Genomic DNA, 15,916 nt, shown 5'->3' with positions numbered 1-15,916 from the left:
GTTCAGCACTTGTGAGACTGCATCTGGAATACTGTGGCCAGTTTCAGGCCCACTGGTACAGGAAAGAGATTAATATACCGAAGTGAGTCCAGTGGAGGATCACCGAGATGGATGTGATGCATGAGGGAAGGCTGAGAGAGCTGGGCCTGTTCACACCGGAGAAGAGAAGGCTCAGGGGGATCCCATGGCAGTCCACAACTCACTAATGGGAGGGCGTAGAGAAAACAGCCAGGTTTTCTTGGAGGTTGCACAGTGACAGCATGAGAAGCAAAGAATGAGAGGCAAGAGACACAAATCAGAACATGATACATACTGATTTGATACTAAGAAAAATATTTTCCCAGTGAGAGCAGTTAAGCGTGGGAGGAGGTTGTCCAGAGAGGCCGTGAAGTCTCCATTCCTGGAGATTGCACAAAGCTTGACTGGACAAGGCCCAGATCCAAGTGGCCCTGCTTTGAGCAGAAAGTTGGACTAGAGGACTTCTGGAAGTTCCTTCCAATGTAAATTAGGCTATGATTACATGCGTGTGTGAACCTTGATGGAGATGAACGTTCTTAAACATACTGTAACTGTTTTGGGGGGAGGGGGTTGTGTGTATTTTTTATTTCACATTTGACTAACCAGTTATATCTCAATAAAGCACACAAAATATTACTAAAGCACTATAAAGAAAGTTGTGGAGACTGGCCAATTAAAAAGCCAAACTAAACAAGAGAACTTGGGATAACTTCATAGAGGTCTCTTGTGTAGGATGATTAAATTTTAGGGGCCAAAAGGCATTTGGTGATTACTGGCTATGTCTTGTTCAGCATAGTCACTTTACTTTCCACCTTTTTTTTTTTTTTTTTTTTTTTATTTTATTTTTTTGAGGAATAAGTTTCCCCCAACTTGAAGCCAAGAATATTTGGAAGGGTGGGGTGTGGTTTTTTTTTTTCATTTTATACATTGCACGTTTTGTGGCAATGTTTTTCTTGGGTTTAGTACATTTTTGATTGTAGCACAGTCATTACTTCATTTTTCTAAACATATGTATTTAAAACCCACAAGGGCCTGTGAAATCTGATACTAAAATAAGACATCATGTATATCAAAACCACGATTTCTTTAAGAAAGCCATTTTTTAACCTCCACTCCAGAGTTGCTTTCATGTGGCAGTAATTCATTTTTTTCCCTTTCTTTATAATTTTGTCCTTCATGGTGATCACTGGAATTAGAATAAAAAATGAATAATGTAATACAGCTTTTTAATGAAATCAGTTGAAACTATTAAAAGGAAATATTTTATTAAAAGAGAAAAAAATGTATACTCTTGAACAGAAAGTGGCTGTCAGAGAAAACTGTATTATTTGACCAGTATAAGAATTTGTTCCACAAAGAAGTCAAATAGTTCCTTTCAAGTGATGTTGAATGAGGAGGGTGTTCTGAGTCCAGAGGACACTTTAGCTGTCATGACCGTCTCTGACGCAGGCTGATATCTTGTTCTTTTGGGATAATTTTCTTTCTGAAATATTTTTGAAACATTTTTCTTTTACGATGATTTCAAAAGGTACTATTTAATCTTTGCCTGTGTCTTTCAAAAACACATTTTAAATGCCTTTTTTTTTGGGGGGGGGGGAGGGGGTAGCATTGCTTTTTTCTTTTGTTATTTGTGCTACATCTAACAAAAGGATTCAAAGTACAGAGGTGCATTTACTTCTGGTCCTTTCTTTGAGATTTTACTTTACAAAGAAGGGGGTTTTCCCAGGTGTTAGGGAGCACAGAAGAGTGTAAACATTCTCTGTAACACTTGTATTCTCATTTCCTTTCTGGTCAGGGAATGCTTGTTGCCATATGTGAATATCGTTTAAAGAGGTGTCGTGGTGTTTCAAGCATACTTTTCAGAGCATTCAAGATATTCAGGAAGACCTACTCAGAGGCATGGCTGACAAAGGGCAAGGATAATCAGCAAAAATAACGGGTAGGGATGTTGGAATTTCAGGAAAGCATGTTCGTGTCCTTCTGTCTGCAGTGTATAATGTGGCACTGGTATTATATATTTGTGTGCTTTTTATTTTTTCTTCTCAAATTTACCTGCTATACTGCTAGCATCTTTTTTTCAAATACATTATAAACACAGAATAAATTTGTATGTCCATAGGAAACTTTTCCTTCAAACACATTTTTTTGATAAAAAAAATATTTTCAGGGTAAAATCTGTGGCAATAACTCTGTTGAATTCCATTCAGGAACACTTTTAACTTTTACACAGGTTCTGTAAATTTTGAATGCAAAGGTTTTCTTGTGAGATAAAATTAAAAAAAAAAAAAACAACTAAGTAGCCTCACTGGCTTAAGGAGTACTGAGACTTGCGATGAAGTTTTGTTCTGGAGATTTTAATTTCATTGTTTTACGCGAGTCATAATAAATCTCTGGCTTCACCGCAGGTGGACTCTTTTTTTTCTTTTTTTTTTTTTTTTTCTGAAACATTAATGTGGTTATTGTCACCAGGTTTGACACTATCAGAAGTTTTCCCAGGCTGCCAGCACCAGGAGATACAATACACTTTGCTCTAGATATTGAAAATATTAATTATCAGTGCTGTAGATACCAGAACTTCATATACGCTGGCCTCAGATCACAGAGTGCTCTAAACATAAGGGTGGGAATGCTGAACTTCATGGAAATGTCTATCAAAGGCCATTGTACAGAGCAGACGGCAGATGTGACATGTTTTCAGTGGTCTTTACCACTGAAGAAAATAAATATGTACCATAGTGCTGCAATACGGCTAAGAGGTGAAAAAACCTAAGTCTATGCCATCATTTACAAAAGTGAGCCAAACTCTTGGCTATGGAGAGGGGATTAGAATGAAGATTTATGGTAGTCATACAGGAGAGCTTTGCTTTACTGTGGGTGAATGCAACCAGTCTGCCGAACTCTTAAATGAGGAAACAAAGCAACCTATTCTTACCAGCATTCCATGTCTTTCTGGCATGTTTGCCTTCAGCTAGCAGTTTCATTCACTTGTCCACCTTGCTTTTTACATGAGAATGTATGGCTACAGGTTTATTACGTTTGTGCATTATTGTGTGGTCTAATGTCATGTAATCACTGCATATAATGGCTGTATGTAGATGAACAAAAAGCCCAGAGGAAGGTTGGTTCATGTAGGGGGATCCTAGAAGTGGTAGGAATAGACCTTAAGGGTAGTGGCACGATATCCAATATTTGTTTGTTATGTATATCCTTTCATGGAAGCCTTGAATAATCTCGGTGTGTCTCTCTGGGTGGCTGTTCGCCACTCCTCCAAGGAGAGACAGCATTATTTAATGCTGCAGAGGTGATTTAATAAGAGACAGAGGATGCCTGTTAGTTCTATGAAAGCAGATCAACTTCCAACTCCTTCCCTGATTCCAGGTTGGGTGAACTCAAAATATGAAACCAGACTAGGTGAGTTTGCAAATGAGATTTCCTGCTAAGGAATGAGAAAAATGCCCTCTTATAATACTTGGCTATAGTTTACTATCCCTGTTGAATTTCTCTCCAGTATTGCTGCAGATTATTTCACATTTGAAGGATAATGAAAAGATTCAGTTTCTTAGAAAAATATCAGACACTTTAGTCAACTGTGATTCCAGCTGCTTGTAACTACCTCACAAGCTACAAAAGGCAGAGTTCAAGTTCACTGCTGCTTTCTTCTGCTTTGGATATTTGGGATTCAGTACTTTAGTTAACTTCACTGAAAGCTGATAGGAAAGTTCTGCTAGCTTCTGAGACAGACACAAGGTATCTGTGACGTGTTGTGTTTTAGCATGTCTGTACTTATCCTTGTTTTCTCCATCATACTGATAATATTCTTGCCTCTATCATCATCTGGTTTAGAAAAACAAGAAATTTTTATGAGGTTTGAGTATGAAGCAATGTCAGTAGTATATATAATGGATCTTCTTCTCTATCATCTTCTGGAATTTGTTTGCAGTCTGTGAGACTACAGTCAAATCAGCTGTACCAGTCTGTCTTGTTGCCTGATAGCTGTGGGCTGTCTGGCTGACTTGCTCTGCTCAAGAATAGTGGCCGTGTTTGTGAAACCTGAAGGCTGGAAGTCAGGTGCCATGTGTGAAGCGTAAGTAGGACCAGAGATGTCGCAATTTTCTTTAGGATGCGACCCAAATGAGAACAAAACTGACATTAATTTTAGCTAATGTGGATAAAATTGATTAAAAATAAACTTAAAAAAATAGATATTTCTTTTAAGAAATTGATTTTAATCCTTTAAAATACTTTTAAAGATCCAATTGGGAAAACTTGTGTTAGGAATGAACCTTACATATAGTTTATTCAAACTGTGTAAGTAGTATTCTACCTGTATCCACTTAAATTCCTATAAAACGGTAGCAAATAACTGTTTAAGGCTTAAGACTATATACCATTATTTATTATTTAAGTGGTTAAGACTTCAGAACATAAATAGTTTTGACAGTCACATCAATGGTAGGTGTCAAAAGTATTTTCTGTTGTTCTCATTAGTAGTCTCTTTTAAGAAGCTGACTGGAAGTTCAAGAAGTAAAATGCTTTTTTCTTGTTCCAATTTATGAATAAAAAAATTGTGTGAGAGGCTGAGATCTACCAGCTCTACAGTTTCACTAATCTTTATGTAAAAACAGTAGATGGTTCCCTAGCTACCTACTACCCACATACTAAAAGATGTTTTTATTTTTTAATAAATTATGTTGGATATGTAATGCTTTGAAAAGTCTCATTTATTTCTTTTTATATCCAACACATCTAGTGTATTTTCATTCAGCATTTAAAAGCCAATTTTTTAATCAAATTCCAGTTTCTTTCCAGAAATGACTTAACAGAAATAGGTATACTTGTAATTATTTGGTAAATAAGTTGTCATTGCTATTTTAACATCAGAAAATAGGACTTAGATTAATTTTTGTAAGTTACTAAACTGCTGAATGCACTTATAGTCTCCCTGTTAGCAAAGAGTAATATTACATTACAGCTCTATTTTTTTGCCAATGGAGGTATTCTAGTCATTTCAAGCAATGAATGAATTAACCTTGCAATAGGAAAATAAATGGAAAAAAATCAAAACCAAGATTTAAATTGATTGTTGAAATCAAGTTTTCTGTTTGATAATGTAAATTGGTTCAGTTTGGGTTAACATGTTTAGTCCATGATTTTGCTGTCTGTTGAAGGAAAGATGATTCTGAATGAAATGTTATCTGTGACACGTAGTCTGTATTTAACGTTGGATGAGAAAGCAAATATTCCTCTTCATGTCTTCCTGTATAGGAACCTACAGAATAACCAGGGAAAACAGTGGAGACGACATCATCATGTGATTTGATTTGTTTAGACCAATGTGAAGCTTTTATTGCTGAAAAGTTTGTGGGCGGTTGGCAGGAAATCTTGCACTCCTCAGCATTGTTTTTAGCCATTTCCTCTGTGCTCTCTATTTCCCTTTGTGCCAAGGGAAGGATCCTGTGCCTCTACCATTTCAATACAGTAAAATATCTGGGGTTTTTTTTTTTCAGTCTTCTGTTCACTGGACTTCTCCTGGTTCTTCCCCCTGAGCCTGGGCTGGAAGAACTTGCCTGGGCCCCAGTGCTAACGCCTGCTGCAGCGCTGCCGCCTCCATCAGGCATGGCTGGCGGGGGAGAGCGACCCTGGAGCTGTCAGTGGCAGTTTGCCTGTCTTCTTGCTCTATAGGACAGCAATCTTCTTGCCTTGGTATTGCTCCTTAGGTTCCTGGTGGTCCTGTGTCACTCCCAAGCTAGGTCACGGTTACAGTCTTGTAAGGCAAGTTCGGATATTTTGCTGGCACATGATAGTAGGGCCATGGGCACACGGCTCCTTGGAGATTGTGGGAAAGCTGCTTGTTTGGCTTCATCACACTGGGCATCCAGTACTGCACGCATGGCTTTGTGAAACACTTCAGCAAGCAGTGCCCATCCAGTCAATTCTCCAGCATTGCTGGCTGCTGTATATTTTGGAAAGAGTGTACTTAGGGTATATGGTTAACCTCAGGCTTCAAAAAAATATTCGATGTATTAAAGAGGTAAAGAATCCTAAGATACAGTGCTGGACACATGCTCAATAGACCATTCAGTACAAATGCTAACACTGGGACAGGTTCCACAATATGTACAAGTCATGAGTGGTGTGTGTTTGATCTTCTGATGAAGGTCATTTTACAAACTTCCCTGGTGTTGATTAAAACAACACCTACATTCACACTTTCAGACTATCTGTGAACTTTCTTTTTCTTCCTCCAGTGGCCAGGAAGAACATTTGTCTTCATTGACTTCCAACAGCCTTTTACATTTTTCTGAAAAATTACAGTTACGCCTTCTCTTACTCTTCTGTTTTCTGGACCACACAAATATGTTTTCTACAACCTTCCCTCATAAGTCTTATCTTCTTGACTTATTATCACTCTTGTTATTCTTTAGTTTTGGGGTTTTTTTGTTCTTTTTTTTTCTTTATTTCTCTTCAAATGGGCCAAGAATTTGATAGGTGTCCACTAGCACTGGAGGTAAAAGAATATTCACCTCAGCCAGCAGTCTGCTTGACACATATAACTGCTGGCACCACTACCTTCTGATTAATTTCACCATGCTGGTGTCAGTCCCTTGGACTTGCTGTGAAAATGTACATTTTCTGGATTTGATTTCACATTCCTTTGTATAGTACTTCGCATTTATTTTGATTGGATTTCACGTTGATTTTAAATGCTGTCTTCTGTTCATCATGGTATTTCTGACTTTAGACTCTGTTTTTCCAGAGACCCTGCGAACCCTCCAAAACGGTGTAACTTACATGCATTATAAGCATATTTTACTCTGTGTGACTTCATATCAGGTCTAGAAATTAGTTCTGAAGCCTTTTCGTTTTGTTTCCAGCAGTGAGTAACAATTGTTGCTCCCTCGTGACTATTTATGGATGTGTATAAAATGAGCAGATGATTTCAAACAAATAAATACCGATCACGTTTACGACAGCTCAGTGCTCCTCTTACAGCAGTTGTTGTTCAACTTAGAAACACGCTGGGAACCCCTCTGAGCTCTGGAGGGGGTTGCACTTTGTGCAGGGGGGAGCCGAGCGGCTGAAATGCTGCTGGTGGCAGGACCGAGGTGCCTTGTCTGCACAGTGTCAGGAAACTTTCACTGTCTGCCACACCGTGTTGTCTGGATAGGTTGGCTTTAGTCAATTTATTTTCCATATTTAAAACTTTTCCTTTTTTTTCCAATATCACTTTTTTTTTTTTTTTTCTTTCTCTTGGCAAGCAATCTAGCAAAGACCGTTGTGGAATTAGAAGTATAAGTTTAGAGGTTTTCAGGGTTTTTCTGCCAAAACTGTGTGTTTGAGAGGTTTAAAATATAAAAATAGTGGTTTTATTGGTGTTCTTATAGGTTTTTGTGAGGTTTTGGGGAGAGTGGCAGGGGAGAGGGAACCGACGTCTGTACTTTCCCTACCTGTTTTTGCAGAGCTTTGTGTGTAGATGCTGTGTAGTCCAACATTTCGATTTAGGTAACACGGGCTGCATGGCCAGTAGAGGGAGCCCAGAATCACAAAATAATGGAGATACTGTTGACTGGAGGAGTTGGGGTGATAAGCTTGCTTTGATAATGTACAGGAATTTTGTGATTCTATTTAGAAGGATGTGTTGATCGTTTCCAACTTATAGTGATTCTGAGGAAGAGCATTTATGAAATGTTGAAATACTTGGTGTCTTTTAAATTATCAAATTGTGTGAACAACTTTTATATTGGAAGACTAATTGTTAATTCTTTCTCTTTCCTGTGTTGCCGGTTGTTGTGACTTCATATCACCTTTACAGAAAGTAAGTAACTTTTCATTTTTTTAAAAATCTTTTTGGAAATGTGCTTTTATGTGTGTGTATATGTATATGCATATAAAATAAACATAGAAGCAGAAGATTATCAATCTTAAAGACATACTGCCACAGAGGGTGACTCCCATGTGTGAATGACCACAAGGATTTAAAGCAATCTCACCCAAAAGATGATAAATCGTATGAAAGTACTGCATCTGAAGGCTGTAAATGGTAAACATATTCCTCACGTGTAGACTAGGGCAACAAAACTTGCAGCATGTTGGTATAAAATATGCTATTGCTCTAAAAATTCACAGATATCAAGCTATAAAGTAAAATATTATTGTATCCAATTTGATTTAACTGAATCAAAGTTGAACTGATTTGGAGTGTTTCAAGAACTTAGGTCAAACTGCGATTTTTGACATTCAGAGATATTCAGCTTCATATTTGGCAGTCCTTGGCTGCTGTATTAATACATGCCAGCAGCTCTCAGCAGAATGAACATGTCCTCAGGCTGTAGGAGAATTTAGAAAGCATGCGATAAGTAGTCTGGATCCCTGAGAAACTGCTCTGTGATTCAGACATCAGTCTGCATCATGCGATCTTTGATTGCTGGGTCTTCTAACCATGGTCCCATGTGTTGTGATAGCATGTACTGCAAGTGTTTCCAGCATCCCTTGTGGGTAATGTTGGGGAATTTTAATAATAGTGTTTTAAAGGATGCCGCTGCTGACAGAAGAACAGGGAAATAATTGGTTAACATGGGTCAAAATAGCAATGATAAAGGACACCATGGAATTTCAGTGTGAGCTGCTAGCTCAAAATAAATCCACCCCACCATGTCCAGATTATGATTTTGTTTGTAACTTTATTATGTGCAGTTTGTTTTGTGCTCATTATAGACATACCCAAGTCCAATTTTCAACAAGGGTGGATATGGCCCTTTGTTTGCATGCCAAATTATTTCGGAATTGCAGATATCTGTATAAAACAAGCATAGCAGTAAAGTACTGCTTGGCTCAGTAGCTGATATGGTTTTCTTTGTAAGTCAGAGAGTTGTTTCTATTGTCCACTTGCCAGTTGGCAAGACTTTGAAGATTAAGATATCTGCTGTGAGCACAGTAGTGGTCATGAGGTATTGCCAAATCGTCTATTTGGGGTTCATTCATCTCGTATCATTTTAATTCGTTAATGATATCTAAAAATAAGTGTGGAGTCCAGAATATTTACATCAGAACAGGAGAAGAATACAAATCACATATACATTCACACACAGTTTTGTTTCTTGTTGATATATTGAGTTTGTCTTCCACTGCAGAGTCAGCAAGTTCTTTCTGTCTTGCAGAGAAAGTCTTTATCTGTGATAATGTTTCACTAAAAAGATCCAAGGCTGTGAGAGTTGAACTTGCTTCACAATATGTATGTTAGCATATGGAAGAAATTACGCAACTAGAACTGTTCTATTAAATGCTTTGTGTCTTTGCTTGTCAAACATTAATAGAATAAGGAAAATGTGTAAAGAGAAGTATCCTGCTTATTCTAAAACTGTTTTAAGTAATTGCTAAAGTCAATGAAATGAGTTTATGTTTTCTGTGCTACTGCTAGCAGTATTTTTATAGTTCTACCAAATTTAGTTTTGTATTCTGTTACAGTGTTATATCAAAACCAGATGTGGAATTAGTTTTATTTGCAGGGATTAAAAAAAAAGAAACAATCAATACTTCACAGAATTTTCATAGTGCTTGAGTATATTTTGAATACTCATAAAATAGATATCTATTAAATGTCTGATTTGTGTATTAACAAGCACCATTTTTACCTGTGCTTTTTTATTTTAGAGGTAGCAATGTGATACATTACGTGACCATTAGTAAATAAATTATATTGGACAGGACTTCCTGTCCTGAGGACATTTTATAGTTTAATTTTTACTGGAAGAGCAATTACCACACTAACCATCTTGCCATTAAATTAATACGTGTACAGTAAGGATGAATTTTATTGAAACAGAGCCATGGAAATCAACTGAAAGCATCTTTGTATGAAAGATGACAAGTTCGGCCCAGTTTTATCTATAAAAAAATGTCAGTCATGCAATTTTCAACAAATATTGCATGTTATGTTACAATATTGTATAATAACGAATTGTCATTTCTGATGGACTTTTGAAGCCCTGTTCCTGGTTTATAGTTGAGTGTATAATTAATCCTGGAATACTTAGCAACACACTTAATGTAATGCACAGGCATTGTTCCACTTAACCAAGTGGAATATATTTACGTGGCTAAAGATAAGCGTGCGTGCAGGCTGGGGACCCCAGGGAAGAAGCACAGTTTCCGATTCAGTCCCCGAGTACACCGTGTACATTAGTCAGTAAATGAGGACAAAGATGTGATAGTACGTCTATAAATCTTGTCCTTTAATTTCAAAATTTAAATTAAATAAAACCATGTATGACTACCTTTTTCCCCACCATTTCTTAGATGAACTTTTCAGAATTATGTAAGAGTAGCTAGGGTAGAAACATTTGCTTTCTTTTTCTGATGCAAACATGGATAAAACACAAAGACATCCCTGTACGTGTACTCTTCTTAATGTATTGTGTTTCTTTTAAAATAGTTTCTTAACATGCATTCCACAGTGGTTTTACAATTACTACCTTGAGTAGGTCAGTCTCTTAATCTCTGAAACAACTCTAATTAGAAAAGATGCTTGTATTTATGTATAGTAATGCGTACTGCCCGTGTTAAGCCAGAAGATGGCTTAACTGTATATCACTTTTCATTTTAAATGTGTTCTTCCTGGGCTCTTTACTATTCTTTTGTTGCTTTTTATCCTATGGGATGCAGCTGCCCTTGAACTTGGTGCTGTTTTGATCATTCATGTGCAGCAGCCACATTGTCTGTAACATTTTAAAAATGTGGCTTCATGGTGTTATTTACAAAGTAATTTCACATAAATATTTGGACTTTGGTGCTCTTAGAATGTGGAGCTGGTTGCTGTATGAAGAAAAGCATAATTATAATTCACAGACTTTTTGCCTCGAGCCTAGGGGACAGATGCATATGATTAAGTTTGAAACTGGCCTGTTATTGTAATGTAGATGTTTTCAGGGTTGAGAGAATTAAAAAAAAAAAAAAAAAAAAGGGGCAAAAAAAGGCTAGGCAAGGCAAGCATGAGGGTTTTTTTAAAAAAAAGACCGAGGGAATAGTTTTACAAGAGACACTCAATCTTGCACTGCACAATTTTATTTTTCAGTGGAACCTCTCCATTAGCTTGCCTGAATGCAATGCTTCATACTAACACTCGTGTAGGTGATGGAACATTCTTCAAAATCCCTGGGAAGTCAGGACTCTATGCTCTCAAAGTAAGTTTAAATTTTGTATATGGAAAGTACGTAGCGCTATTAATCCATTTTTTGAATGTCTCAATAGATACAAAGGTAAACAGATTAGATTCTTTGGAGAGGAAATGATCTGATAGTCCTTCTAACTGCTTTCAGATGTCTTTTAAAAGGATTTATAATGAAAGTAAACGTTGAATGTTTTATCCTAGAAAGCAATACATGTTCTTGAATTTGGCATAAGGTATAAAAAAAAAGTAGCTTAGCTAAAATGCTGCTCTTTCAGAGTTGTTCACAGAAAAGCCCTTTTTTATGACCAGTGAGATCAAGAGGATCACTGACTTTCTTATTAAGTAATTGTGTTAATGTTTGATTTTTTTATAGTGAAAAATTATTTGCTAGTCTAATATAAATCAGCTTTTAATTTGTAGGTTGCAGCATTGCTTTTGAGAAGGAATATAATTACAGTGATAGAATTTTACCTTTATGCTATTTCTATTTCTTTTCCTCTTTGTTTTTCTTTTTTGGTATGTATATGATGATTTCTTTGGGTGGAAATTTTTTCTTGCTGTACATGGTCAGACTTAAAGGGGCATCACAATAGGAGTAGAGGAATGTGAGGCAGAGGTGAGAAACAAGAAACTGAGATTATATGTTTGGCAGTCTAAATGTAGTCAATTAAAATTTTGGGCCGGTGGGAAGCATCTTTTGTAATTTACGACAGATTTATTTGATGTAAGGGTTTAAAAAATATAAAGCTATATAAATTTGTCTGCTCCTGGTAACTAAATATTCTGTATGTGAGATTGAATTAATAGTTTCCAGAAGCTTCATTTCCTAATTTACTAAAACAAATGCTGTTGTTTTTCTTTAAATCGGGAGATATTCTTGGCATAAATCCAGGTATTCACAATCACTCCCTTGCTTGTGAGCTCCAGGTTGCTTCAGCTGTTTAAATTCAGGAAACAGGCAAAGGCAGAAAAGAAACATTAAAGGATTTGTGTTTTGCTGCAGCGTTGTGGACACTCAACTGCAAAACTAGGATTTTTAACAGCCAAAGAAGTCTGTTTCTGTTAAAAAAAAAAGAAAAAAAAAAAGAAGAGAGGAAGATCTGATATTTTATTTGACATTTTTGAAAAAAGAGTATGTTATGACTTGATGGAAAAGCTTTTTTGTTTTTGATTTGCTAGTTGTTTCATGGAGGTCTGTTTTTATGTCTTTCTCTGAAGTAACTCACAAGCGCATTTCATTTTTTTCTGGTTTTTGAAATGTAAGCGTGAGAGTACATGGCAGTAATTTATTTTCGGAGATGCAGCAGAATCATGATTGATTCTTTCTTGTTAATTTGAGTTTTCTTTTTTCTTTTTTTTTAATGTAGAAAGAAGAATCAACATGCCCTACTGATGGAACATTGGATTTAGGATGTGAATCTGAGTTAGATGGCACTGAAATGGCTGAGACAAACAATAATAATGGAGAAGAAAATGGTGGTAGGTGTTTTAATGTCAATATTGGAGGGCATGTTTTGGGAAAAGAAAAGTATTATTTACTTAAGATTTACATGGTGTGATTTCTTAACAGTGTAAATAATGTTTTGTACTCAGTGGAACTATTTTGGGGTGACTTCCTCTCTGTTTTGGCCTTAAATAGAAGTCAGGAATGCCAAGTTCTTTTATTTGAGTTATATTTGTAAAAGACAATGAGTAGTGCTGTTGGGTTTGTTCTGAGTAGGTAATTTTTTGGGTTACAATTTTTTTGTTCTAGGCCCCACAGCTAAACAGTAATTTGCCTTACTGGGCTTCAGACTTGTGGTTGTCGGATAGACATCTCACTGATTTCAGTGCAGGCATGTGGGGTTGGTCCCTCAGTAGAGTTCTGAGCACAGGACAAAGGTTTGTGGGTTTTTTGTTTCAGGAAGAGATCCTCCTGAGTGCCATGTTGACATAAAGACATGTCGAAGTATCAAATCCTGTGTTTTGGGTTTTTTTTATCTCTGAGACAATGACAAACTGAAACATTGCAAGAACTTGAAAATGGCAACCTTAGAAATATTTTTTCTTCTTGAAATATAATAATTGCTCATAAAAAAACCACAGTTCCTTGGTGACCTAAAATTAATTGCAAGTAATAGAAATTAATATTATTAAAACTACACTCACATAATGCTTATAAAGTGAATGATTTATACAAAACTCAAGCTTCCCGGGACCTCTGAAAGAAACTTGCTGCCCCTTCACAACATGTCCCACTGCTGGACTGCAGCGTACTGGTTTGGCTCACTTTGTATACAGTGAGAAGGTGTCCTGTTTACAGCTGGGACATGTAAAGGCTCAACTCATGTTGCTGTTCTGCCACAGACTTCCTTTTTGATCTCGAACAACTTACTGAGTGTCCATGCTGTGCCTGGAAAGGACAGATACTGCTATTTCAGTAACGCTCAATTGAAAAATCACAACATGCTCAGTGATAGGAGTAACAGAACTACCTAAGACAGGTTGTTGTGGATTTAGTGGTGAAGTTTTGAAACTCAGTGGAAAAACAAAAGTCAAGAATTATTAAATGGCTCTGCTTCTTCATTTTCTTTGATATGTCTATAAGTTAACAGACTCTGCTTGTGCAGTGGTTTTATGCTTATATAGTATATACTGCATGCATAAGTGAACATATTAATATATATTTGTGGTTCTTCAACAGTTTCTGTCTGATACTGAGGCAATTAGCTGAAGTACAGTTTCCTAAGCGGAGGAAGAATACAGCAGTGAAGAGCAGTGTAAATACAGTTACAGATCAGAAAGCAGAAGTTGATGTTACTTGTTACAAACAAACAAAAATAATGACAAAAACCTGGCAATTATTTAGGAGTGGTGGGGCGTAAATAAGGATACCAAAATGCCAGAAGTAGAAAATTGCTGGGTTTTCACTGGGTGGAGGCTGTATGCTATTTTCACAGTTTACAGTAATAAAAATAATTCTAGCATTTATGTTGACATAAAAGAGCAGCTGCTAAAATTAAACATGTTTTAGATATTCGGAGTAGAGCAGTAAATTACACCTAGCTTGTTTTTAGAGCAAAGAACTTTCCATCATATTTCATCTTCAAGAAATTTCTTGGAAAACTGCAATATATTTAACTTTTTGAAAGCAAGACATTTTAATTTTTTTTTAATGTCACACACTGGATATATTTAAAAAGAGTAAATGGGACGGCAATAGCAATTCTATATTACATATAAAAAGGCCGATGAGGGATGTGATCAATAATGCATTGGAGACAGCCTATCTTGTATCAGTCAGCTGATACAAAACATACTTTTATCAAACATATTTGATAATAGCTTTTCTTGAGATTGAAACTTTTGTTGTTAAAGGTATCTGTTGATATATCTGTAGAATTCTATGAGTGATTTCATTCACAGTGTAGAATGCTTGGCTTAATAACAGCACTATGCCTGAGAAATGCAGCCAGTTTTAAATGGACTGAAAATTACAAATTACTAGATCTGCAAATGTGTGGGAATCACCATCCACAGTAGGAATTGTTGCTATTTTCTTGAGGATGTGATTTGACTACTCTTCGTTGAATATCTTTGTCAATACTTTTTGAAAAATATAAAATCCTTCCTGCTTGAATTTATTGATAATAAATAATAATATTGAGACCTCTCTTGATTACCTTGCAAATGATTACAGTTGAACAGCATGAATTTTTTTAGACTTTAAAGTGAAGGAAAATGGTCACATTTGTGCAGTGGAAACATATATTCAATAAATCAGTAAATCTGTAAAGCATTTTAAGATCACAATAGAAAATGAATTGAACATGAATGAGATGCTTTTGCTAATTAGTTCAATGTAGTTCTTGGACTGTAATTCTGGTAGTACTGATTAAAGAATATAGGCACAGTATTTCCTTTGGGTATAGCACTAGTTAAATGATTACTAGGGTATTGCATTTGTCATAGCTGTAAGAAAGAATTAAGAAAAATAGGAAAAGATTTAAGAACTTCTGAATGAACAAATACCTCCTTTGCTTTGTGAAATTTAATAGGGACAGTCAAGTTAGTTTATCAGAGATGAGGTGGTGACTTGATTGATTTGTAAACATTTGAGAAAAGGTATTTCTATAGAAAATAATTCATCTAACAGATCAAATCTAACAACATGTCTTTCAATTAAACTTTTCACACTAAAGCTGGTATTTTTTTTCTTTCCAGGAGACTGTTCTGTGGCATAACATTCAATTGAATCCAAAAAACACTTGATGAAATTGTCTGACCTGTTTTTTAGAAAAAGTCAATAGATATAATGTCTCCTTTCAGCCTTAGTATGTGTGTTATCTCTATAAGAATGGACATTGTTTGCACTTTGTATTCTTAAGCGATAGCATTTTTATTTGCTCTCGTTTCAAATGTGGTAGAGTCCAGAAGCCTCAGTTCTGACAGAGTGATCAGTAACCATTGAGCAAAAGTTTAAAAAGTGCTGCTTTAAAGTTAGGTAGAAGCAGAGGGTGGAACCCTAAGCAACAGCCTCAGTCTGTTTGTGGGCTTTTAGATTATAGTCTCCAGCTTTTGGATTAAAAAGTACCAGCTGACACTCAGAGAAGAAACACATTATTCCCCAGCAGGCACATTTTTCCCAGTATAAATGCAGGCTACTGAACAGTTTTATTAGCATAATAATATAAACATTCCTCACAGTTATAAACACATGACTTAGTGAAAGCTGTTACTCCACATCAGTAT

General features: G+C 36.2%; 1 protein-coding gene across 2 annotated transcripts in view; it reads left to right on the top strand.

Annotated features, from left to right (window-relative positions):
- The window catches only part of ASXL3 (ASXL transcriptional regulator 3), a 131,316-nt gene that overhangs the window by 44,861 nt on the left and 70,539 nt on the right, over window positions 1–15,916 (top strand). The window contains exons 3-4 of one of the 2 annotated variants that reach the window (XM_082046806.1): window positions 11,090–11,198; window positions 12,553–12,661. In XM_082046806.1, coding sequence (XP_081902932.1) covers window positions 11,090–11,198; window positions 12,553–12,661 — 218 coding nt within the window. Of the gene's footprint in view, window positions 1–11,089; window positions 11,199–12,552; window positions 12,665–15,916 lie in introns of those variants that run through there. The other variant, XM_082046807.1, reaches the window with a different exon arrangement.

This window comes from Streptopelia decaocto (assembly GCF_964273445.1).
Source record: "Streptopelia decaocto genome assembly, chromosome: 2".
NCBI classification, from domain to species: domain Eukaryota; kingdom Metazoa; phylum Chordata; class Aves; order Columbiformes; family Columbidae; genus Streptopelia; species Streptopelia decaocto.
This window is presented reverse-complemented; position numbering and strand designations above follow the sequence as displayed.